At 36.6% G+C, this 26,919-nt stretch overlaps 1 protein-coding gene across 1 annotated transcript in view; it reads right to left on the reverse strand.

Annotated features, from left to right (window-relative positions):
• LOC127985714 (gamma-aminobutyric acid receptor subunit alpha-3-like) overlaps positions 1 to 26,919 on the reverse strand; it is a 181,317-nt gene that overhangs the window by 146,155 nt on the left and 8,243 nt on the right. Inside the window, exon 2 of the mRNA XM_052587784.1 lies at positions 11,375 to 11,481. Coding sequence (XP_052443744.1) covers positions 11,375 to 11,460 — 86 coding nt within the window. The 5' untranslated portion in view covers positions 11,461 to 11,481. The remainder of the gene's footprint in view (positions 1 to 11,374; positions 11,482 to 26,919) is intronic.

Raw genomic sequence — 26,919 nt, forward strand, 5'->3', positions numbered from 1 at the left:
TGTAAGAAGCCACATCATCTCAGCGAAGAATTTATTTCAAACACTCGACTGACGTTGTGAATTGAGTTTGGAGTAAAAAATTTTTTAATAAATGTGTTATTTTCACGTGCTGTCAGATGGAGCAGCATAACAGAGCCATATTTCACTGAGAAGCTACGCAAACAGCTGTCATTATCGCGAAAAAAATTTGTCCATCTGACAGCACTTGAAGAAGATATACTGCTGATAACAGATCTGGTTTTACTAACAAAATGCGCATGACAATCGCATTCTATTAATCGTGCAGCCCTAATCAACACAAATGCAATTTCATGTCAACTTTAAAATTATTCTTAAAACATTTGAAAAGAGAAAAACACATTCACTGCGCGTAATGTAACAATAATGTATTTTGTTTGTGCTTAGTGTGAGTCACAATTTGAAAACACATGACTGCATTTGTTCTCCTTGAAAGACATGAAATGACAATCTTATAGATTGATTGATTTTTTTTATGTAATGGTACAGATGATCAAACTTCAGATAATATATATATATAAGTTCACACTCAATGACACAAACAGAAACACTTTTTTAAAACAGAAACACAGTTTTATTCAGTGGCCCAAACTGATAGTTTACATGGCCAAAAATTAAGATGAAATTCTGAAACCATCAATAATTTCTTCATAGCTGTTTGGCAGACAACTTTTATACAATATATTTAAATTATATTATATTATTAAATCTCCATACTTTTAATTGCGGGGGCAAAAAAAATAAATAAATAAATGCAGTTGTGATGGATGGTTGATGGATGGATGGAAGGTAGGGTGATGCACGTTATGTACAGTATCATATAAATTTTTCTAATAAATAAATATATAATGAATTAAATGAATATTTGGACAATCAAGTAACTATGTATGTTGTGTCAGACTTGTGAACCATGACCTGAAGGTGAATGTTTTTGGAATGATTCTAATAGGCCTTTTACTTGCTTACAGTTAATTTTAGCTTTACTGAAAAAATGATTCTACATTAAAATTAACAGTGATTAGATGAAAGAAGGTGTGTAGCAGATTATACAGGTTTTGATCATGTTGATAATTCAGAAGCATTAGAAAATGTGTTTATTTTCTTGCTATCTTTATACGAAGATGCACTCCAAAATTCACTATTTGAAGTACTCTCCTCAGTCCACTAAGACCGTTTGTGGACTTTAAGATGCAAAAATAAACAAAACAAATACATAAAAAACCTCCTAAAATAAATACATAAAAGCTGATGTCAGTGATCAAACGAAAGCCAGACGCAACAAAAATGGAAATGCGCTCAAAACAGCAGTGCTGTATTAAACCTGTGATTTTCCCTCAGAGCAATTAAGAAGCAAATCAGCGGCAAGGATTAAAACATCCACGTCTGATGTCCCAATCTTGACAGGCCTTCCCGAGCTCCGCTGCACATTTAGAAAGTCCTGCAGAGCACCCTGGAGAAACCGCACCACAAATCGAAGACATTCTAATAATGTTCCTAAAAAACAAAGCTTGCTACTCAAAATGTATTAAAGAGTACTTGAAAGGTCTTTAAATATATTCTAAGCCACTGACAGAGTAGGATTTATGTTGAAACATGCATCCCTTTCTGTCCTTTTTCCTCTTGTGTGAACCTAAACATGTGACGCATGATATCCTTCCTCAACATAAAAGCTCATGTTGCGGCTGAAATGAGAAGCCGTTTGCTCCATGCAGTGGGATGGTGACATTGATTTCCTCCGTTTGGCCTGCAGCCCTTCTGAAATACCCTCTGCTGGGCCAACAGGGAGTGTAATCAGATTCCCACGAAGCCAGCTGAGACCATCAGCCACTTAACGTTTCGGATGTTGACAACACTATTACTCAGTTTATCAACAAGTGCAGAAATGCAACAGTGAGATAGGGAAGAATATACTAGTTAATTAGCACGACTATCACAACATTGGAAACGTACTGAATATGCTGCTTGTGACAGACAAAGACAAAGCGAGTCTGCAGTGAGATGAAGCACAATATCTTTACATAGCGTAATGTTCACTGTAGCGATGCAACTGATAAATTACCCTGCTGGAGGTGGCGAACGTAAAAACTCTTGGTAAGTGATGCATGCTGAGAATTACTAAATGGACTGCTGCATCTCAACTTGCCTTTCACTGAACCCTGCCACACATTAACCTTGACACAGTCACGCCAGTCACTGACAGCGTGTTATTTGTCGGTTCGGTCACATCTCTGAGTGCCACCCTATCCTTCGAAAGCTTGTGAATAATGCATACGCATTGAGCTAGAGGGAGAGAGGCCAGAAGTTTTGAAGTGATCCTTATGGAAGGACCGCAGGAGTGTCGCTCTCCCCTTCTTTGTTGGGAATCGATTTAATGTCACTTCGGACAGTTGCATTGATACTGATTCCAAACAAAACAGACAACAAAAGAGGTTTGAGCTATCCACAATCATTAACTCGAGATTGCACCACACAGGGGTGGGGTGTGTGTCTGTGTGTGTGTGTGTGAAGGAAAAGAGGTTCTGCAGCGCTTTGTCGGGGAGGCAAAGCACAGGCAGCTCATTCATATGTAAAAGATGGATTGTTGCGAATAATAGTTTTATCAAGCCCTGGCTGTCGGTGCACGTGTGTGCAGCGAGGGATGACTGTGATGCGTAGATCGACATTAGCTAATATGAGAGATTTGTCTGTGACAACATTATCCATTAGCAAAGTCTCTTGCCTGTGCTGTCGCAAAGCCGATTTAGAGTCGTGTGATAGTATCGTTAGGCATCAGCGAGCCTGCAGGACTCGTGGAGCGACAGCTGTGCTGATTCGGAGAGATACTCATGAGGTATAAGCACTCTGCTGCTCTGAAGTCTAAAGGGATTATGCCTAAACTTGGTCATGGCTCTTGCGGGCTCGCTGCATTTTCGAGAAGGCACGCAAAATATCCTCAGATACCCGTCATCCGTGTGGACTGCTGTAGCATGGGGGAAGAAGAGCAGCTACTTGAAGCTGGAATCATGCGACAAGGTCAACGTCAAAGAGCTACGCTCTTGCCATTCGTGTGATTGAGGTCGCCTTGTTAGTATGCGCTGAGGGTTTGAGCTAGTTTGATCTGCCATCCAGAATAGACTAATATAAGGACCTGGCAGTCAGCGTCAGTAGTCATTTAGACTTCTTTAACAACATATTTGTAGCTCAGTAAATCTCTTAAAGCTTTACAGACACGTTTCTTTGAAGCTTGGGCGAGTAAGGACACAAGATGAAGAGCCTGTGTTATTATTATGTTGTCTCCAACAGTGCCTCTGGTATGGCAGAGTGAGTTTGACGATGGAGACAGTGGGTTGCTGGAAGAGAGCTTGGAACATTCTTGATGCTTGTTAATATGTGGAATTGCGTGATCCAATTTTCATAAACTCAGAACAACTAAGACATGTTGAATTTTAATTTAATTTTATTATTATTTTTATGGTAGAGCAGATTTAATGCTAACATTCAACCTTGCTCCAGTGTTTTGCTGTGCCTCACTTCTGGTATACTTTTCTGTATGTTTTTTTTTTTTTTGGGGGGGGGGGTACGTTTTTTTTATTTGTACATGCCTGGGAAGGCTGAAATTAAATTTACTCTGGAAGAGGCTAAGCAACAAAGGGCTATGGATCACAATAAAAGCTTATCAAAACCAAAGAAACCTCTCTGACTGTAAGGGAAATGGGTCAGCTGAATAAAATGCACTATTTAAGTCTCTCTCTCAATAGAAAATTTATTCAGCAAACAACAAAGTAGATAGCACCATAAAGCATGCTGTAATGAGGCCCTGGTTTGTCCATTTAATAGTCTAGTTTACTCTGTTTGTTTGTTTTTAATCTATATCAGTTATTTACAACAAAATAATGAGCCTCTTTCTGAGACAGACCTACAAGCAGACACAAAACTCTTGATGAAACAACTTGAAGTGTCCTAGAGAACTGTACTGCGTAGATTTTATTGCTCTGAGGCTGCTCAGAGGTTCATACGTTTCTCTTGAAAAAAAAAAAAAAAAAAATCCTCAAAAGTGCAGCGAGATCAACAATGATAGAATAGCTTGGAGTCATTTGGTATTTATATTGAAATTAGAAATGCATCATTGTATCAGCCACCACTAGGGTTACCAGTTTCAGAAAAGGAAAATGAGAGACAATTGTGATTCGTTATAGGAAAATAAGGGACATAATAAAGGGACGCTCAAAATATTAACTGCATGTCTGCAGTTAAGTATATGTAAAAAAAGTTGTATTAAAGCTTAACCTATTTATGTACAATTATTCAAAAAATAATTCAATATATATAAATAAATAATTAAAATGTCTTAAAGGTCATAATGTCTTTCTAAAATAGTTAACCCACAGGAAAAAATGTATTGCTCAGTGGTTCCTTTTTCTAAGCTCAGGAGACTTAGATTTGATTCTCATATATCTCTCATTTTAATATCAACATCATTTCAGATGTTTATTCTCAAATTTCTTAGGAGAAATGGAAGTAGACATAAATGAGACATGATAAATATAGTCAAAACAGAGAATGTGGTGAAAGAAACCTAGAATATCTCTTTATTTTCTTGCTGCAATCTCTATCAAGACTCCATTATAGGAAGATTTTATTGCTCAGTGGTTGCTCATTTTGACCCCAGGAGACTTCTCATTTTAGCCTCAACAGTATCACAGATGTTTTTTCCTAAAAATTCTTAGGAGAAATTAAAATAGACACAACTGAGACATGAGAAAGTTGAGATCTCTTTTTAAGCTTTAAAAGAGTCCATTGTGAGAGTTTTTGTCTCAGGAGAAAGGTTTGAGAAGCAGGAGACTCGAGCAAAAATCTCCATTCGATCTTAAAGTGACCTCATTTCTGTCTAGGAGAAATATTTGAGATGCTAAAGAGATCTCACTTTTGATTTTTCTTTCCTATGGGAAGTTCACAAATAAAACAACGACTGTCATAAAAGAATGATTAATTTCAAATTGAGAATATATTGTTGTATGTGTTCATGTGTGCAAATGCCTAGGGAATACAGGACAAGCTGCCTTCCATATGGCTTTCATATGGAATGCTTCTTTGATGCCTCAAATACTGGATAATTGCGTATTATACTGAGCGGCTGGCAACCCTAGCCACCACATTTAGAGAGAGGTGTGACCTCGGCATCCTGGCTAAATTTGCCCATTGGCCTCTGACCATCATGGCCTCCTAACAATCCCAATATCTGCTGATTCTTTCACCTCTCCACCAATAAACTGATGTGTGGTGAGCGTTCTGGCACACTATGGCTGCCGTCGCATCATCCAGGTGGATGCTGCACACTGGTGGTGGATGAGGAGATACCCCCTGACAATGTAAAGCACTTTGAGTGCTTAGAAAAGTGCTATATAAACACAAGGAATTATTATTATTATTTATTGTGTTGTATATCATCTACAGTCAGCTTCTGCTTGTATTATTTTTGTATTACCCAAATAAATTCAATCTTTAAAATGTGTGTGAAATGCTTTTTCAAGCATAACAATGCTTTCAGTTCACCTGAATGTAATCGTGTTCCCTAGCTGCACCTCATGCCATTGATAATGAAACATCCAGACTGTGAGAAACAAAAAAGCTTCCTTTTGTTAAGACAGACTTGCACCTTTAAAACCTATGTTATAAAAGGCAACTACACATCTGGGATAGTTTTGAGTTTGCATTGTTACCTTTCTGCTCATTCAAAAGCAAATGTAGCTGTGATCTAACAGTTAATGGTCCAAGTAGCAAAGTATTGGTATCAGTCTTTAAGTTTATGGCAAAATCTGCATCATCCCTGTGCATCCCTCCCTTGAAATATATTTGACTTTGAGGACTAAGATCTTATTTGGAAAATACCATACCAAGGATTTTATTAGGAGAAAAAAAAATCTGAGAAGGAGATTTAATAGATAATTAGTTGTCATTCATTGCTGTTTCCAGAACTGCAGGATTTGTACATCAAAAACTGTTGTCATGTATAAATAAAAGGTCATTTTACAGCTTTATTTTTAGATCTACTACAATATAAAACTGACTGTTTAGTTACTGGCTAATGGCTTACTACCAATGGATTAACTGCAATAAATGTTTTTTTTTTTTTTGTTTGTTTTACAACTAACACCTGCTGTTTCACTCTGCAAACATCAATGGTGCATGAACAGCACTTGAAGTAAGTAAATAAATAAATAAAATAAAATGCAAAAATAAATAAATAATACTTGAAAAAAATTCTAAAGTGAGCATGGTGTTAAATGCTGATTCTGTTTGCATCATCTCCAAAGGGAGCAGTAAAATTGCCTGGCTTTTCAACATCTGAAATCATCTTCTGAAAAAAAGGTGGTGATATTTTTTAATGGTGGTGGGGGGTGATAGATGTTCAAGAAGACTGGTGCTGTGATGTCACACTGAATCAAATTCAGTACATTTTCAATCTGCTGACATAACGGAAAATGAATTTCTGCTTCCAAAGAAAGGACCTCACATTCAATGACCCCTACTGAATATTGTGTGAGTGTGGGGCACACTAAAATGAATGGCTGCTATACTTCCTCTTTCATCTCAAGATGTTCCCTTCTTCCCTCTTTTATTATTTCTCTCGTGCATGTGTTTCTCTTTTGCTTATGTTACTGCCAGATGGAATTGGTAGATTCCAATCAATGTTCTTCTTTGACTAATTACTCTGACAAAGATGGTGAGGATCCAGATGAATAGATGCCTGCTGAGCATGCCTGGCAACACACTCGCAGATGCTGTATCAAGAAACATGCCAAATATATCTTCCTAAGCAGCTAGAAATCTGCAGTATAATGATTCTCTTTTAAACACTTACCAAGAGATGATCTGGTATGATAGCTTTGGATTTAGGCCACAGTTAAGGCCTAATATGCTCACTGCAGTGTTATTTTTGTTATTTTTTTGAAGGGGGAAAAGAAGTTCCAAATGGCTGATCAATGTTGTACTGTTTGCATATATTCCGACAACACCTTCATGGCTGCATACCCACACGTTAATAACAAGAATATGATAATAATATTTTAATGTGTGCCATGTGCTATCCTCTTAATAAAATAACAAAACCACTACAAACAATGACAGCTGTGAGAAAAGAGCAGTTAAGAAAGCATCTGAACACAGTAATTTGGATATGTTTCCACCGTATTACAAAATTAAAATTACAACTTAAATTGCAAATATAAAGTAGCTCTCCAGCGTGTTCATGTTTTTGCTGGTGTATCACGAAAAGAAAGAGGGTGATGATGTGATACAAAGTATCTTCAGCTCTATGTGAAGTGGCCCATCTATTTATAAACAAACCACAACTATGGAATTAAAAGCAACCAATCAACAGATGTCAGAGTGCTGAATTATGTTACTTCATTGAGGGTAACATTCAACATCGCATTGATTTGCGTGAAAGACGTGGCGTGAATTACGTGGAACGCGTGATTTGAAAAATCTGAACTTTGGCGAAAATTCACACCACACTAACCAATCAGGAGCTTGCTCTAATAGTGACGTGATTATGATGTAGCGAGCAGAGGCAGAAATCTGAAATAACAATGGAGGACAAAATCATTGTCGCGGTATGTGGATACCCGGAGCTGTATGATACATCGTCGTACTTTTATAGAAACAGTGGCTCGATATATCATTTGAAAACTATAACAAATTTTAAACTTGAACAAAAAACACCACTGCCTCCTTTAGTTTTCATTTAAACATATTAAATAGCAGCAGAAATGTAGTTAAAGGAAATGTGTAGGCTTATATAGCCTGCATTACAATTACACTTAATATATATCAAACAGTATTGCCTATTTTAATTTTAACATATTAATAGATTAATTGAATAAAGACCAAAGATTACCTGTTAGATTTACCCAACCCTTACGAAAAAAGTTTATTCAAGTGTGCTATTAGTATACTTCTAAAAATATCAAAGTATGCTTTTAGTTAACTTTGTATGTACTTTTCAGAAATATACTTTAAATGACATTTAATTATACTTGACTTATACTTCCAAAAATTCTAAATATATTTGAGCTATACTCCTAGAATCTGCGTTTTCATTATTATATTATTATATCAGTATACCTATAAGTTAACTTTTAGTATAACTGCAGTACAAACTACAAACATAGAGGTAAACTAGTAGTGTACCACTGTTATACTTAAAGTATACTTTTATATACTAGAAAGTGGGCCAATTTAGTCCCAAGGAGTATTGGCACAGTACACTTACAAGTATACTACTAGAACACTGATATTTGTATACTTGCTACATAAAGTATACCTAGTAAAATAAACTTGAAGTATACTACTTTTTCGAAAGGGAAAACAAATTATATTTAATGTTTAGCCACTAAAGAGACATCAGAGCCAGCGGCAAATGTCTGAACGACCTGCATGGAGCTGATCATCTCCAAAATCGGTGAAACACATTTTTAAATAGGCGCTGTCTTTATAAATAAACCGCATATTTGAGTTTAAAACAACTAGATTCTTGTCTGAAATACTTTAAAAACTACATTCCATGACACAATAACAGTAATATTTTCAAAATTATCAGAATAAATGGTGGTTGAAATTACAATGTTGCGTGAACTCAACTGGCAGAAGCCCCTGCCATGATGCGAATTCGCATCTGTTGTGAAGTTAATTTCATGCACAAATGAAGCGAATTTTACGCACAAATGAAGTGAATAAACTCAAAATGTTCAATTATCAAACTATACGTGAATTATTATTTTTTTGTTATGCATGTTGAAAGTTACAGTACTTCTACTACTATCCAGACAGCAATCACCAAGTTAAGTGGTCTAAATGTATGCATACGTATTATATCGTCTGTGCAAGGTATAGACAATAAAATGTTCGTCCAATCATATCACTGAGTCCGAGGGCAACGATAGGTTATCCTACCTACCTGTCAACATATGTATTTCCATACCTCTACAATACACTTGGTATTGCAGACAGAGCAAACAGGGCTTGAAAACGGAAAAAATAAATAATTTGGTTCACTCAGAGCAGAATCGATATTTTAAAGTTTCTGTTCTGTGTTCCTCTGATATTATTAGCGTTCTGAAACCGGTTCGGTGGAAGAAATACTGGTTGATAATGTTTTTTTTTTTAAAACAAAACAATATTCTTTGCCTTTAATTTGCCTATTAATAATAATAATATAATAATAATAAAGTATAGCGCAGTGGTTCCAAACCTTTTTAAACTTGCGGCCCACACAACCAAACACATATGTTTGCACGGCCCACTGCAAAAACATTAACGGACCACGCTATTGTTGGGTTAATAACTTAATACTCAGAAGGTAGATTGTTAACTGTCATTCATTGAATGAACTGGCAATGAACAGAAAATAACTCAGGCTGGCACCGCTCAGAAAAACAGGAAAACCAGATCCAGGCAGAGCTCGGCAGCGGATAGACAGTCAGCGGAGCAAACAGTCAGGAGGGAACATGTTGACATCCATTTATTCATTTATTCAGATAAATTGGCGGTTTATTCTTAAACCAAATAGCGAGCTCGAATAGTGGAAGTATAGTTACGGTTTAATATTTATTTTTTATTATTTAATTATATGAAATGATGTTATTATGTTATGACTTAGACATTTTTACATATATTAACAATACTATTATTCATTTTAATAAAAATTGGCGGCCCACCTGCAATACCATCAAATAAAGGTGGAACACAGGTAGCATATAGCAAATAATGTAGAATAATCATTACTGTATAATAAGTAATGCTGTATATGCGTCCAATAGTCGGACTGCAAATTTAATTCTAAGAATTATTTTGAGGTTAATTTAGCAAATGAAAGCTCTTCAGCTTCTGAGAAATTTGAGACATATCATTTCAATTAACAGTATTTAGTATTTAACAGTGTTTACAGTGTTCATTATAGCCTAATGTTTGTAAACATTTTGTGTCTGCATTATGTCTATTTCTGAATGAAATAATATTTTTATTTTTCTCTAAAAAACGTACAAGTTTATATATATATATATATATATATATTTATATATAAATGTTTTTTTTTTTTTTTTTTTTTCGCTGCAGCATCAGGCCCAATTTGATCTTAATCCGGCCCTGAAGGCGGTTCATTGCCATTGCACATGATGAGTTCACAGTTGAGCGCACATTTCACTTGTTGGCTTCAGCATCACATTTGCACATGCTGTACTGCTGGAATTCGTGATTGGTTGACAGCAAATTTCAAATATTAAATGGAACGATAAAATAACAGTATTAACTGGTTAATGGCCACTTCAAATTTTTGATTCTGTTCGGAACTATAGAATTTTATTTTATTTCGTTTCTGTTTCTGGTTCTATTCCTGTCAAAATTTTGTTTGTTTCCAGTTTTCTTTTTCGTTCCTTGAACCAGTTTAGAGCCCTGCGAGCAAGGATGGAAGCAGATATTATTGTAATATTATGCACTGTATTGTAATGTTTTTTTATTTTTTATTTTTTATTTATTTTTTTACCAGTGAATGAGACATGAGGTGATCTGACAGCGTTGCATTCAACCAAAGCCATCTTTTAAAGATTTTTTTTAATCATTAAAATACCTCTTCACAATCATCTTGTCTACTGGACACCCTGATTGAGAGAGCGATGCCCAATCACACCCCTCCTTGGCTCTGGCCCTGTGTCTCAACCCAACGGGCTGAACAAAAAAACTCATTTGGCCAAATCTAAATGAACTTTGCTTTGGCCAAATTTTGTTTGAAATGAAATCATTCCAGTTCATTCTTTGATTCGCTTGGGGCCTTTATGAATACAAGCTTGAGATATGGTGAGAATGGTTCAGGAAAGACGTGTGTCATGAAAGGGATCATATTTTATGATTTAATGCTGTATTTAGTTTTTGGAAGACCACTAGCTCTGCCACTTGATTGCAAACTCATAATCCCCCTTTCCCCAAAATCTCTGTCTGTATGTACATTCACAACGACATGTATGAGTGGGCTAATGAGCAGTGAAAACCAACTGGCATTACTGCAACGCAATCTAGGCTAAACTCGTCTTGAAATCCCACAGGTTCTTCCAGCGTGAGTTTCTTTCCAGGTTTATTGAGTCACACTTGTAACCAAGCCCGCTCCACCACCAAAAATCCAATTCATGGCAGTTTGTGCGAGCAATTTACAGCCAGCTACGGTTGGCTCCAATAGCATTTTGCTGATCGTAAAAGCCCCTGCACAGTAATACAACCTTATTAATGAATGTATTAGCTGCAATGCATCCCTAGAGCCCGCAACATGGGGAACAAAGAAAAGGTAGAACGTGGCTAGAAAGGGAGGGTTGATGAGTCATCCCACCTGGTTTGCAAGCTGGGGTTGAAAAGCATGAGGAAAATCCACACGCAGGGGATGCATGCTGTGAGCTTGTGGAGAACGCCAGCCATATCCCTCCGAGTTCTGAACGCCTGTAGAAAGAAGAAGGAAAGGATGGTGAGAACAAGCAAATTAGCAAAGTGGAGAACTTCACAAGAATACAAGCCCTTTCACCTGCGCCAGTTCTGAAAGTCAAATACGAAAGGTGCTACTCCACTGCCTCCCACTGATGTGGACATTTGATTTGTCCAAACATCAAAATAAATGTGCGTATAACACTTATTTTCTAGTTAAAATTTGGTACCTTGATTTAAACGCAGAAATAACATTAGAATTTCTAAAACATGCCTGAAAGATTCTTAGCTATTTAAAGCATAAGAAGACCCTTTGAAGATAAAATGATTATTTAGTATTTGGATTAAGTATAATTATAATCTAACATATAAAAATAAATACAAATACATGTTTTTTTTTTTTTTTTTTTTTTCTTGAATCCATCATTCAAATAAGAAATATGAACCATTATATTTAAAACTTGACCTGCTAACATCACTATATTAAAATACTGGACACTATAGCTAATCACCAATATGTATTTATTCATTTGTTTGTTTGTTTGAAGAAAAGCAGTGAATTGTGTTGTGTGTCATTTCTGTGTCTAACAATAAACTGTATTTGGTAAGAAGTGTCACAGTGTGAAAGAATGTACTGTATGAAGCTGTATCGGATAAATCCCTAGACTTGTCAATGTATGAGAATGCAACCTGTTTGTGACAAGTGTTTGCTGGAAACTACTGTGCAGAGCAGTGCTGCGAGAATTTGATTAAACTGTCTGGAGATTCTTTGCAATGATAGCCTGCCAAATGGCAGCCTGCAGTCACATTTTCTCTGTTAACTTCTGGAGAATTGTTATGGATATGTATCTGTATCTACAGCTGCTAGGGGTAAACGTGCCTCTGATAGGAGGCTTGAAAGTGTTTTCTCTTGTAGAATATTGAGAGGGAGATTAACATGAACATTTATATGCAAGCTGCATTAGAGTTCCACTAAGTGCACAGAGAATTAGGAGTGGACTTCAATCTAATTGCAAAGAGCCCAAAACAGAAATGCAATCCCTTTGCAAAGCAGCACTTGAACTCAACAAACACAAAGTAATTTATTTAACAAAAGTTTATCTGCAGTAGGCAATTGCATTCAGAGTAGGGTGTATTTTTTTCTGCTAGCATTTGCAAAGCCATTATTGCTATGTTCCTAGTGGCAACTTCTGCGTATATGCTGAATACATTTCAAAGGATTAATAAAACTCTCTCACACACATACACAACCTTGCATATTTTGATTCAAGAAAAAAGAAAGAGCTGAATTGAAGTCTCAGCACCTTTGACTGATCCGCGATCTACGACGAGGAGAAATTAGATATATTGCCCATGCTAGCATCCCAAGTTGGCCCGCTCCTGTGGCTTATCTTAAATTAAAGGTGAAAATACATTAAGTTCCAAGGTGCTTGCAGGCTTTGCAGCAGTGCTACCCTTGATTTTATAGTCTGCTGCCAGACATTCACAGTAGAACAGTAGAAGCACAAGGGCAGCATGGCAAATAAGTCCTTCATCTCCCCTATTGATCTGGCTTTCGTTTCTCAAAGCAGTGGCACCCTTAAACATTATATCCCATCTACAGCACAGGTACAACGCTGAAATAGTTAAATAAAATACTCTTCAGTATATTCCATTATTTCCGACCCCTGTTGCTGGTGGCATAGGGGCAAGTACATTATGAATGTCTCCCTAACCTGACCCATACACGTCAGGTCTTGAAACAGGTCTTCTACTAAAGATCTGAAGAAAAATGAATCAGGTGTGTTTGATTAGGAAGTTTTTGAACTGCTGTGCCCCGATTTCTCTTTTTGAGAAGAAAAGTAGCAGAAGAGTAGGCAAACTTTGGGACACACTACCATAAACTTGTATGTGCATCCTCTCTGTGTAAATTGGCATGCTATTCATGCTGGACAGCTAAAACTTTTGATTTTAATGAAATATAAAACAATACTCAAATAAATCTACCTGCCACATTGGAGAGAAAACACGTAGCACACTGATCTGACAGTCATGGGTCTTTCATCCGGAAATCTCTGCTCATATTTTTTTGGCATAAGTGTCCAAACGTACCTGTTTTGCTATTGTCTTATCCATATCCTTATAAAAGTTCAGAATGTTGCTGCAGATTAAATATAATGTTAAATGTTAAATAAATATTTAAGCGTTTGACTTAACTGTCTCTACTTAACTGTCAGTCTTGTGAATATAGAGCTTATTTGTACTTCTTTTATTCACGTTTGTATCTCTGAACCGAACATTTCTCTACAATGCAGAGGGTTGTGGATAACACCTTGAGCACGGTTCAATCCTGATGTAACTGTCAAATCCTGCACTCATTATAAATTCTAAATTTGCCACCTCAAGAAGCGTTATGAGATAAGTTTCACATTTGCCTGCTTTGTCCCTGATTGCTACACACCTTGTTTCAGGTGATGGATGCATTTGAATGAGATATAGTCATTTAAAGTACTTTGGGCCTGCTTTTTGCCTTTTTTGGATTAAATCATTGAGATTAAACTCGAGAGTTAAATTTTTCTTAAAAAAAAAAAAGATCTTTTGTATGAACTTTCCTTTTTAAACTGCAAACTTACTTCCTGTCACGGATCTCTTCAAAAAGAAATCCACAAATCCATAGCTGCCGTGCTTCATGACACCATTGACAAAGTCAGTAAAAAAGTTCCTATGGCAAAGACTGGCTGATGCAGCTACTCACAAGTCCAAGAAAAACAATCAGTCAAAAGAAAGTTACATGTAGCTGCTGAGAACTGTCAAAGCATCAGCAAATGGTCTTAAGACTTTGACCAACTTAAAGTACATGCCAAGCTGTGTCAGTAATTCTGTGCTGATAGTTTGCCTGTCTGTCACTGTCCTCCAAAGACTCTCTCTTTCTCTCTCTCTCTCTCACACACACACACACACACACACACACACAAACAATAGTCTGGTGTGTGCCTGGCTAATTGAAGACCATTAAATACACATGGCCTCAGGAGCATTGCCAGCATGGAGGATACTGAATAATTTAAAAGCAGTTCATCTAAATGGGAAATTCTGAAGGCTGCTGTTCTAATAACATAATCAACAATGCTGTGTTAGAGTAAAGCGTCCTTATTATATTGTCTCAAAAAGAATAAAAAAAAATAAAAATCTCAAAAATCATTTACTAAACAAACTAAAGAGTCTGAAATGTTCAGTAGGTTTGTTTGTTTGTTAACCAGATAAGCAAAACCTTGCAGCTTGATTTGATCCCAGAAGATTCCCTGTGAAAGCGCTTAACATTGCAGAGACTTGAACCTCTGAGTTGGCCATTCATTCACTATTAAATATACTGGTGTTATAATTTTAGAATTACCATGGCTTTTGAGATTTTTATTTTATTTTTATTATTATTATTTCTGTACATATAATATTTATTTTCATGCATCTTTTCTGTAAAGATACTTAAGTGATTTTTTTTTTTTATATTTATACCATATTGACAATTTCATGTGTGTTTTCATGTGGGATAGAACTTTCTTTAACTAGATGGTTAATAAAGAAAATGATTGATTGCCATATAACCCAGCCCTAATATATACCATGTGCTATGACAACCCTAGTACAGTCTGAACTGAATAAACTGTGGTTTAACTGAGTGCTACAATAACATACTACTTTATACAAGAGCCATATTAGCATCAGTTTATTCACTTATTCATTTATTCGTTTATTTCATGTTATTATTAATGAGCCTCCATTACAACCAATTCTGCATCATTAGTAGAGATGTGAGTAATAAAAGCTGTGCGATGCCTGCCTTTTTTCAAGAGCCAGAAATAACATTTCCATGGCCAGTAATGACAGACTATATTGCTATATTCCTCCACATTTATAGTTAACAAAGTCCAGCTTATATGCTGGTCATTACATCAAATCTTTCACTCTTAACAGCTCTAAATGTCAATGATAAAGCATCACATGGAAGGAATCCGCACAGATTTAATGGATGCTACAACAGTTACAAGGAGTTCACATAATAAGAAAACATTTAGAGATAAAGTAAGAGTGTATGTGCTAATGACTCTGTGGATTGCAGTACGCATTTGCTGGCCATCATGAATGAATGATTTATGGTGTTGTTTTATTTAAGCTCTTAATATCTTGCATATATAAGCTGGAAGGAAACTGGGTTATTAAACAGCATATTTCAGGTTATTAACAGCGATAATTTCTTGTATTTTAATTAGTGCTGTCAAAATTAGCGCGTTAACGCATTCGATTAATTTGAAATATTTAACGCGTTAAAAAAAAATAACGCAATTAACGCGGTTGCAGCTTTTTTTTATTTCCAGTTGTGGCCTATGTGTTCAACGTGCAAAGAAATATGGATAAGACCAAGGAAGGACTTTTAGACGGAAAGTTTCAGTATAAAACTCTGCCGGATTACTCTTCAGTCTGCCACAAGAAACATTACTCTTCATTCAGTCTGCCACAAGAAACATTAAAATCATGAACTCAAATGTCATTGTTTAAAAAAAAAAAAAACAATGACTGTAACAGTGCGTAAATCAGACCTTTCTGTAATGCTAACGTTAATAAGCTTAAACGAAAATAAAGAAATAATTGTGTAGCGGAGTATTTTTTGTACACAGTGCCGCGAACTGTCAATCACTCCTGTGCGCGTGCATCACTGTCCTCCTCAGCTGCAGCAACTTGCGCTCTGTCTCTTCATCAAGCTTTAAAACAAAAAGGGGACAAAAAGATCATATTGTCTTTGTGCATATGCTATAGATTAATTAGATAAATGAATATCTAAATTTGTGCCTTGCCGTCTACGGTATTTTTTTAGAACTTAGAAAAAAGATGCTGCAGCCAATGAGCAGCCAGCGGGGGCTGCAGGACGACTCAACCTCCGCAGACAGTTTTAAATGTTTATCAGACAATAAATACTCAAGATTTTGCTTTAGTATAACTCACAACGAGTTTCACACACCTTCTCCGGCCACGTTGAGTTGTTGACACTTAACAGTGGGAAAAGCGTCACATGCGCTATTCACTTGTATAACTTAAGGGTGAATGGGTAATGTAGTTTCTGCTCTGAGTGGGATGAATTAGGAAGCTTGCATTGTGAAGGGCGCTCTGAAAATCGGCAAAAAGATTAAAACCTCTATTAAAACAGATGTCCAAATGAGCGTACCGGTACGCTACAAGCACGTTCTGGGCGCACGGAGAGGTGGCGGTACGCTCAAGAGCTATATTTGGAAGTGGCGGTACTGAGTACTGGTGTGTACCGGCCCACTTAAAGCACTGGCAATGACTATACTTTGGAATTTTTTTTCAGTCCACTTAGTATTCAACATGGAAATCATTTTTGTTTTTTATTGGCATTGATTGTTTTGAAATTCAAATGGTACTTACATGCCTGTGTTTTTATTTCTGTAATAAATATGGCTTTCAAGCCAACAGTTAATTTGGAGGATATTGATGGTTTATTGCAGGTATGTTGTTTACATGAGAAAATCTGTGTTACAAGTTAAACAAAAATTCCAATAAACAATCATATTTTGAATTTAAATAGTTTCTTTGTCTTGAGTTTACATTGATTATTTACATTTTACATTTACATATCCAAAAAGTTTCAGTCTTTTAATTGCGATTAATCGCGATTAATCGCGATTAATTTTAAAAAATTGTGCGATTAATTAGTTAATTTTTTTTAATCGATTGACAGCACTAATTTTAATATTTGAAGCTGGCATTAGACATGTAGTCATGTGCATGCATGCAGTCACTTATTATGCTACATGAGCACATAAAACAATCTATAAATACTGTACTTGCTTTAGGGGGTTAACAATCTGAACTGGAAAAACATCGGGTACCATTAAGTTGGATTTTTAAATAATCTCCTTTTTTTTGAGTGTCCCACCCCAAACATGAAATTTTTTTGGGACAGCGTGACAAATTGAGAAATTTGTTAATCTCAAATTAAGAAATTACCTCTAAGCAACACATTCATTCATGGTCAGATAAACCCCAAAACAATCTAAATTTCTACATGTAGCCCTTCTATCATTTTAGACATCACTAATACAAACACAGCAAAAAAAAAAAAAAAAAAAAAAAAAAACACCTGCTACTGTAACTCAAGCTGGCATAAGTGCTAAGTCACCATTATGGCACAGCCAACACCTCTGTCAGACGAGCAGCATGGTGGCAGTGTCCTCTTAAATGCCCCCTGCTCCTATTCACACCGACAGGTCCCGGGATCAGGCAGCACACACAGCGCTGTCATCTCTGGTATTGCATCTAAAGAGGAAAGAACTGATAACCGGATAACAACACAAGACATGAGCCACACACACACAGTCCGGCCAATCAGGTGCAGGCAGCTGACAACAAATAATGAGTCTGCAGGCGACCTCGGCTCCCTTAAGAACTAATTTGCATGTTGGGAGCTGAAGCGGGTTCCAGGGTGGACTGGCTATGTTCTTGAGGCTATATGAAGCACTTCAAAGCAGTACCTGCCTCTCCTCTGGCAAAAACACAGAAGTAAAAAAGCCAGAAGTAGTGTAGGAGGGGGAATGTAGTGTCATACCAATGACGGGGAAGGCTTTGTTGGCATACTGATTGATAAATGAACATCTACCACCACCACTGCAGCCCATTAATCATTTGGAGTACATCAGACATCATATGTCAGAACACCATACCCATGACCAGGAGGCCAGGAAATAGAGTTGAGCTGCAAGAAACACGGGAGTGTATATTTGTGTTTTTCTTTCTGCAACATTTCTCTTTTTCTTCATAATTTGTTCTTTTCTAAAAATGAAAAAAAAAAAAAAAAAAAAAAAAAAACAATAATCAGTGCAGTAAACAACTGGGAATATAGGTTCTTTTTTTTCATTTTGCTGAAATAAGGGATCCATTAATCATTACTTCTGAAAAGCCTGACTCATAGCAGCTATATAGATAGCATTTGGTGCTGAAAATGTAATGTCTGAATACAGTCTAGATATTGTCAAGATACTCAATCTTTCGTATGGTTTTCTAAATGTCTGGCTAAGGAGGAAAGACAAACTTTTGTAAATAATTTATTAAAACGTTGATTATAACACAGTTTGATTTTAAATCTTCTGAAATGCGCAATTATATACAAATTTATGCATTTAGCAGAGGCTTTTATACAAAGCAACTTACAATGCAATCGGGCTATACTTTTCTTTTCTTTTTTTACCAGTATGTGTGTTTCCTGGGACTTTTTGTGCTGCTAACGCAATGCTTTAACACTGAGCCCCAGAAACACAATACACATAAAAATGCACAGTTAAGAAAACTTTTTTTTTCCTCAGTTATATTACTGCATTGAACTGTTACTGTAAGTGAAATAAAATATTAGCATTTTAGTAATAATAATAAATTATTGAAACCTCAACCCCATCAAGCAAATTTAGGGCTAGTTGGAAAATAAACTAGACAGATCTTTTGTAAAGCCTATGGCTCAAGTTGCAGAAGGCATGGGATATAGTGTTTGTGTTTTTTTTTTTTTTTTTTTTTTTTTTTTTTTAAAGCAGAAAAAGTTGAAGTTAAACCCTATTCACATGGGATTAGTATTATCTGGGGACCTTGTGTGATTTTGAAAATAGTTTCGTGCCCTGTGTCATTTACATTTCACCAGGTTAATATAATATGTCAAGCTTTATGCTTTATTTATTTGTAACATACTGTATTAACCCTCAAAAACTTTTCAGCTTTCTCTTTCTGCAAATTGTATGGTGTAGTGATATGACAGCACACAAAATACTATCAAACACTCCAACGCAGCTCCATTCTTCATGACATATGGATAAAAGGGCGCAATGGAAACAAAAACCTTGAAAAATGATATACAATCCGCCAAATGCTGGCAAATTTACAGGAATGGCGATTCATATTATCATAGGACCCCTTTTTTTGCGAAATATGGTAGGTCATTTGCGGTTAAATTTTTACTTTACAAATTACAGACATGGCCAATTCACACGGGGTTAAGATCACAAACAACCTCCGCAATGATTACACATGACTGGAGGTCACTAGATAATACTAATCCTGTGTGTGAATAGGGCTTAATAAGGGTTTATTAGCGTGTTCAGGGTGGCTGTTTATTGGCAGAGATGTATAGTAACGAAGTAGAACTACTTCACTACTGTACTTAAGTACTAAAAGGCGGTATCTGTACTTTACAATAGTATTATTTTTTTCTCCTACTTCCACTTTTACTTCAGTACATATTTTCGATGAGTTTAATACTTTTACTCCGATATTTTTTTAATGTGCTGCATCAATATCCGTTACAATTATAAAAATGTTATGAATCATTCCATTATAAACCCACATTACCACTGCCAAAACTGTAGATGGCAGGTTTGATGAAGCTGGCACATCATTGAGCGAATCAAGCGCATGCTGACTGAACTGCTGTGAAGAGAGAGATGAACACCGAGCCGAGCCAGATAATGACTCGTTCACGAGTCAAGAACCGGTTGCATCGGTGTTCGGATCACCAGTAGTTCTTTCTGACAGTTCGATTCAATAAACCGGTTGAAGAAAACAGCTCACCGGTTCTTTTGCGCTCGACGTAATGGTGTCATTGGCGTTAACTGCAAGCTTTCGGTTTACCCGCGCTCATAACACTAGCACAGAATAATTTCAGAATCAATCCCCAAAAGAATCAGTTCAGTTCAGACGCCCTGTGTGTCGGTCTGCTTCACGCTGAATCACACGCGTAGTATCATCAGCTCCTTGGTTCTCGAATCGGACGCGTCTGACAGAAACTGGTCTTGACTTGTGAACGAGTCAGTCTGTTGTTCGTTATCTGGCTTGGCTCTGTGTTCATCTTCAGTTCTCTCTTCACAGCAGTTCAGTCAGTGTACCTACTATTTGAGTCAATGAATTACTCCGGGATATTGGTTTGTTTTAACTCAGAGGGAGTGTCAGCCACATTAAACAAGTTAACAGCTTAAGTAATTTGTGAATTTAATGCGTATTGGAGACGCGAACCATTTAAAACGATTCAGTTCTATTTGGTGAACTGTTTCAAAAATATCCGGTTACATCTAATGATTCGTTCACGAACCAGATATGACAAACTGCTTTGTTTTAAACTGTCTTACAACAGACACGGAAGAGAACACAATGCTGAATAAAGTCGTAGTTTTTGCTATTTTTGTACCAAAATGTATTTTCAATGCTTCAACAAATTCTAACTGACCCTCTGATGTCACATGGACTACTTTGATGATGTTTTTCTTATCTTTCTGCACATGGACAGTATACCGTACACACAGCTTCAATGGAGGGACTGAGAGCTCTCAGACTAAATCTAAAATATCTTAAACTGTGTCCTGAAGATGAACGTAGGTCTTACGGGTTTGGAACAACATGAGGGTGAGTCATTAATGACATTTTGCAAATTGGGCGAACTAACCCTTTAATCTGTTTTTTTTTTTTTTTTTCGTTTGTTTACAAAAAGTTACCGCCAAAGGAATTGTGATTGTCCTTTAGGTTAATCATTTGAAATAATAAAAACAATATGTTCAAAGTTTTGACTACTTTCTTTAATAACTAATTAACACAATGCTTTTACTTTTACTTTCAGTACTTGAGTAGTCAATTTTTAAATAGACTACTTGAAATACTTAGGTCCAAAAAAAATGGAATACTTTAGTACTTCTACTTAAAGGTGCTGTAGGGAACTTTTGTAAAAAAATATTTTTTGCATATTTGTTAAACCTGTCATTATGTCCTGACAGTAGAACATGAGACAGATAATCAGTGAAAAAAATCAAGCTCCTCTGGCTCCTCCGAGTGGTCCTATTGCCATTTGCAGAAACTCTATCACTCCCGGTAAAAAACAACCAATCAGAGCTGCGGTCCGTAACTTTGTTTGTGTTCAAAATGTAGAAAAATGTATATAATAAGCGAGTACACCATGAATCCATTTTCCAAACCGTGTTTTTAGCTTGTCCTGAATCACTAGGGTGCACCTATAATAAGTGTTTATATTCGGACTATTTTAGATTGCTTCGGGGGTACCGCTGCGGAGTAACCCAGTACCTTTGTGATTCTTCATAGACATAAACAGAGAGAAGTAGTTCCGGCTACGATGTTCTTCCGCAAGACGCAAGCAGTTCTGTTTATTAACCGCTAGAGCGTCAAAAGTTCCCTACCGCAGCTTTAAGTGTGGTGCTTAAAGAGCACTTCAACTTATACTCAAGTCACTTTTTTCATAGAGCACTTGTACTTTTACTCAAGTCTGGGTCTCTAGTACTTTATACATCTCTGTTTATTGGTCAAGTCAAAACAGCCCACCCCTAAGTCTTAATGACATGGTCTCTAAATAAGATTCAGGCACTCCATCTAAATCTTAATCAAGAGTCTTTTATACCCCTTTTATCATGTGTTACGCACTAAATCTAATCATTAAAAAAAAAAAAAAAAAAAAAAAAAAAACATTAGAACTACTCTAGAAAGTGCTTTGATATATCATTTTACAGTATTAAACTTTAGTGCTGAAGTTTCACATTTAATGTAAGGGGTTTATTAAAATTAATTACCATTACTATGAGCAATATTAACAGTAATCTCTGCCTTGGCAAGCACCACTAATTATGCGAAAGTATGTGGCAATTAGGATCACTAGAGCATGCTGCTATGACTGGTCACACATAGATGATAACGATGATAATGTTCGTCATTACAATTGAGACCAGCTGCAAGTGCAGTGCCAGCACGTCTAGTGGGTGAAACATGTCCTAATGCATTACTGCGCTGTTCTGAAGATAAAATGCTACACTACGCCACTGCCACCTGTGCTTGTCGCTAAGCACTCTTATCTGGTTATATGCTCTGTGACCACACATGTGTCACCCACACACACAACATAAACCAGTTGTGTTGTACAGGCTGTGGTCCACTGAAAGCACACAGCTAATTTCAGTTGCACACGAGAGCTCTCTGAAGGTACTAATAATGAGAATTATCAATAGGTTGTCATGGGTGCCTGCATGTCTAGTAGTGGTTGTCTAGGTAGCAAATCCTCATTGAGAGACAAGTGATTACTCTCTGTCAATAAATGATGCTAGGTTGAATGGAGATAACTGGATATATAAACCACCAATTATTGCAGCCCCAACAGAATAATTAAAGACTCTTCCCAAAATGAACATTTTGTTAGTTTACTCTCTCTAATGTCATTGTAAATAGATTACATGGATTTATTTCTTGGGAGCCGAAAAAAAAAAGGAAAAAAAAAGATGATTTGTTAAACGTTTAAGATGCTCTTGTAATTGTGGTTGGCGAGCCATACTGTCAAGCTACAAAAATGACTATATAGTACCATGAAAGCCACATAAGATGATTTGTACAGTTTGTGTGCTATATTAATTGATAGATAATTATTCATATTAATCTGTAGCTTTAGGTCTAAAATCGCTCAAAGCTATCTAATAAATGCTTGGGAAACAAACCTTCTTACACATGAAGCATAACAACATCTCCTAACTATAAGCGACAAGCAATCTAGGTGTCCACACTTGATGTGACAGAATCAATCAAATATACAGCCAATCAGAAGGACGTGATGGATGTTTATAATCTAATTTATAAATATTAAACATTTTTAATGTTATTGAATGTACATATTGAGTGACTGATACGTACATCTTTAATGTTACACATCTTTATTGTGTAACGCTGCCTTGTGTCGCATGTAGTTCGCACACAGTTTAACCCAAATTTCATTGTCCTTTTTTAATCTTTAGTGTCACCATCCTCTGTATTTAAAGGTGTAACTTAGACAATCAGAACGTATTACTCAAGGGGGACCAACCCCCTTGTATCTTGCAAATGCATGCAAAATTTGCGGATGTTTGATATACAGTATTATATCATGTTAGGATGCCATTATATTATAGACTCAAAGGCAACAGAAAGAAAACTATGAACTTGCACTGAAACCAAAACACCTCAAGTTCAGTTTGAAAGCTTTTGTTATTTGAAGAAAACAGCACTTTATGGTGGTTTGTTTTTGGTCTCCAGACTGAAAACCATTAGAAGTGCCTACTGGAGCTGAACATAAACAAGGCATCTCTACTGATCGCTGCAGACAAGAAGGGAGGGAAGGAATCTCATTATAAATTGTGTTTTCTGTGTGTTAGTTCAGAATGGCTCACAATTCATCACTCCATCTCTATACATGAGCACCGCTACGACTAATGCTGTTTACTCTGAGCACACTCTTCATCAGGATAGCTGGGAATAACACTGGGAAATCGAATCCTTGTTGTGCATTTTGCTGTTGTTTAGGAATAATGATTGTCACACCAGAAGTCCATTCATGAGAGTCTGAAACAACATGAACAGCTGAGTTTCTTGTAGAATGTTTGTCTAGGCTCTGTTTACATGGCCCAGCTTTTACAGCCAAATGTGTATTGTTTACACTTGTAGCTCTCCTTCTGCAGCAAACAAGAGACCATTCTAACAGTCTTTATGGGCCCTATTTTAACGATCTAAATGCAAAGTGTAAAGCGCACGGCGCAGGTGCACTCAGGGTGTGTCCAAATCCACTTTTCCTATTCTAATGACGGAAAAAACGGTTGGTGTGCCCGGGCGCAATTTTGGAATGGGTTGTCCCTATTCTCTTAATGAGTAATGGGTGTTTTTTGGGCGTAACGTGCAATAAACCAATCAGAGTCTCATCTTCCATTCCCTTTAAGAGTCATCTGCGCTCGTGCCATGAAGGATTTGCTTTTTACACAGCGGAATTTGGCAATTGGGCATATATATATATATATATATATATATATATATATATATATATATATATGTGTGTGTGTGTGTGTGTGTGTGTGTGTGTGTGCGTTTGTATATTTATTTAGCCTACAAAAAAAATCTTATGCATTGCAATTCTTTAATTTTTTTTATATTTGGCATGTTTGTGTGCTGCTGTGCGTCCCTGTGTTTAATAAGCAGCGTGTACGCTCTTTAAATTAAAAGAAAAAACATTGCGCCAGACTTTAGACCAGGTTTGAGTTGGTCTATGGCACAGTTTATTTTCACCTCCTTGAACTAGCAATGCACCTCAACACACCAGCATGCCCATGGGCGCAAAAATGAGTGCAAATGCATTTGCTAATTAAACGACGTGGTGCTGGACGGGAAAATGCGAGCGATGCCAGACTGAAACTAGCAAACACACTTGCGCTGCACCTTGCATCGCATTGTGCCGGATCTATTATAGGGCCCTTTATCTTTACATAAAATATGAGCAAGAAATGCTGGGATAGGCTCCAGCATCCCGTTATTCAACATACGACAAGCCATTTGGAGAATTAATGGATGAACAATCAATCAATGTTTAAAATGTAGCAAAATTTCAGTAATCGTTATCAGCACCAGTAAAATTACCTAGTTCTCTGTACCAATTTTGGTACCATAGCAAAAACTATTTATTTATTTATTATACAAACACAAATATTAAACAGATAAAATAAGTTAACTATCAATGCTATTGAGTAGGGATGCAATGAATCCATATTTTTTTGGGGTTCGGCCGAATACCAAATACACTGTTTAAGATTCGGCCGAAACCGAATAGTGAATCCTACTCGCATATTCCATTAACACAGTAAAACACATTAATGAAGTAAACAATGTCCACAGCAATGTATTTTTCATTTTATTTAATTGTAACTGTCAAAAAAAAGAAGAAAAAAAAAAAAGAATTATGCAAGGATGACAAGTGAGAAAAACTTAAAATACCCAAGTCAGTGATGGGCGGGTTGATCCAAAATGAGCGGGTGCCTGCGGTCGCCTGTGGTTACGATTCATTCAAAAATATTTGTAATGATATTCGGGTCGCAGTCGGTCGGGTCCTAGTACTAGTACTAGATTTTTGAAATACATAAGCCTACACTTTATTGGCCGAATAACTGGCATGAAGATGCACGTAGAGATGGAGGCGTCAAAGAAGACTGCATGGGGAGCAACCTTGCTGTTTTTGGTAAAACATGATTTTGATGACTTCATTAAATTTTGTTTTATAGAAAACTCCTTTTAAAAGATTATTGTTTTGTATAAATTGTATCTTAATTTTGATCAATGTATTATCAATCAGTTGCCCATATTAAGAAGCAAATTAATAGCCTAGCAGACAATGTAATGAGGCGCCTGCACGATCACTTGCATTGCATGTGAACTAAACTCAGCGTGTGCCTCACAGATTTGAGAAAAATAGGCTATATATTACAGAAAGCGTGAAATGTCTTCTTTTAAATGAAAATATTCAAACCAAAATAAACGGGCTACTCTGTGATGATCTAATCCATATGAAATGTGCATTTCTCTCTGGCGTTCGTGGCGAGTCTGCACCACAGAAAACACCAGTTTATTACTAAACAATTAAATGACTCCTTGCATATTTTCGAACCAGCAGGCCGCTCTGGGTTGAGCGAGAAAATAATTAATTATAATTAATTAATAAGAAAATTATAATAAATTAAGTTTTTTTTTTTTTTAGTTTTTTTTTTTTTTTTGCATACGTTCCTATGGCCCAATGATGCTACGATGAGCATTTACTGCTTTTTAAAAATGCGGGTTAGGAAGCAGGTCGGGTATAATATTTTATTTGCATCATAATTACATTAACGTAAAACCTCTAATCTTTCACATGAAATGAGAGTTTCATTTAAAAAAAAAAAAACAAGACGCTCTGCATTAACAGGTGACAGCCGGTTGCGAGTGTGGGAACGAATGTCCCCAGCAGTACTGAAAAGTCTTTCACTGGGCACAGAGGTTTACTGGCGCACAGAGGTAGATTTTTGCCAGCAGAGGAAATCGCTGCTGGTTTGTCTTTGACCACTGTAGAGGATCCTCTCTAAGAGGAATCAAAGGCTCACACGTCAGCACCCGATGTGACTGGCTGGCTCTGTGTTGCTACGGTATAAATCGTCCCAGGTGCTCAAGATTCCTGAACAGTTTAGTTTAGAGCGAACTGTCGGGCCTTGTTCCTCCTCATAGAAACACCTTCACACAATCAACGGCCGCGTGACGTCGACCAGCATAACGCAAGCCTTGGGTTAGGTTAGGTGAAAAAAAAACCCTAAGGTTCGGCCGAAACCGAACCCTGTCAAAAAGCCCAGTATTCGGCCGAATCCAAATCCTGGATTCAGTGCATCCCTACTATTGATTGATTAATACATGCTTATACATAGTATTAGGTAGCCAGTCCTGAAATTTATCAGCATGAAACAAAAATAAAAATACAAAAGTTATTCAAGAATCTCGTATCACATTTAACCTGCAGCACAAGCTTTTTCCTAACATCATATGACCCCTTTAAGAAATCTAATGGCAAGCAGCCATTAGCCAAAAAATAAAAAAGTCAGATGCACATTTGCTCATTAAAACTCATTA

Source organism: Carassius gibelio, chromosome B21, assembly GCF_023724105.1.
Source record: "Carassius gibelio isolate Cgi1373 ecotype wild population from Czech Republic chromosome B21, carGib1.2-hapl.c, whole genome shotgun sequence".
Classification (NCBI taxonomy): Eukaryota; Metazoa; Chordata; class Actinopteri; order Cypriniformes; family Cyprinidae; genus Carassius; species Carassius gibelio.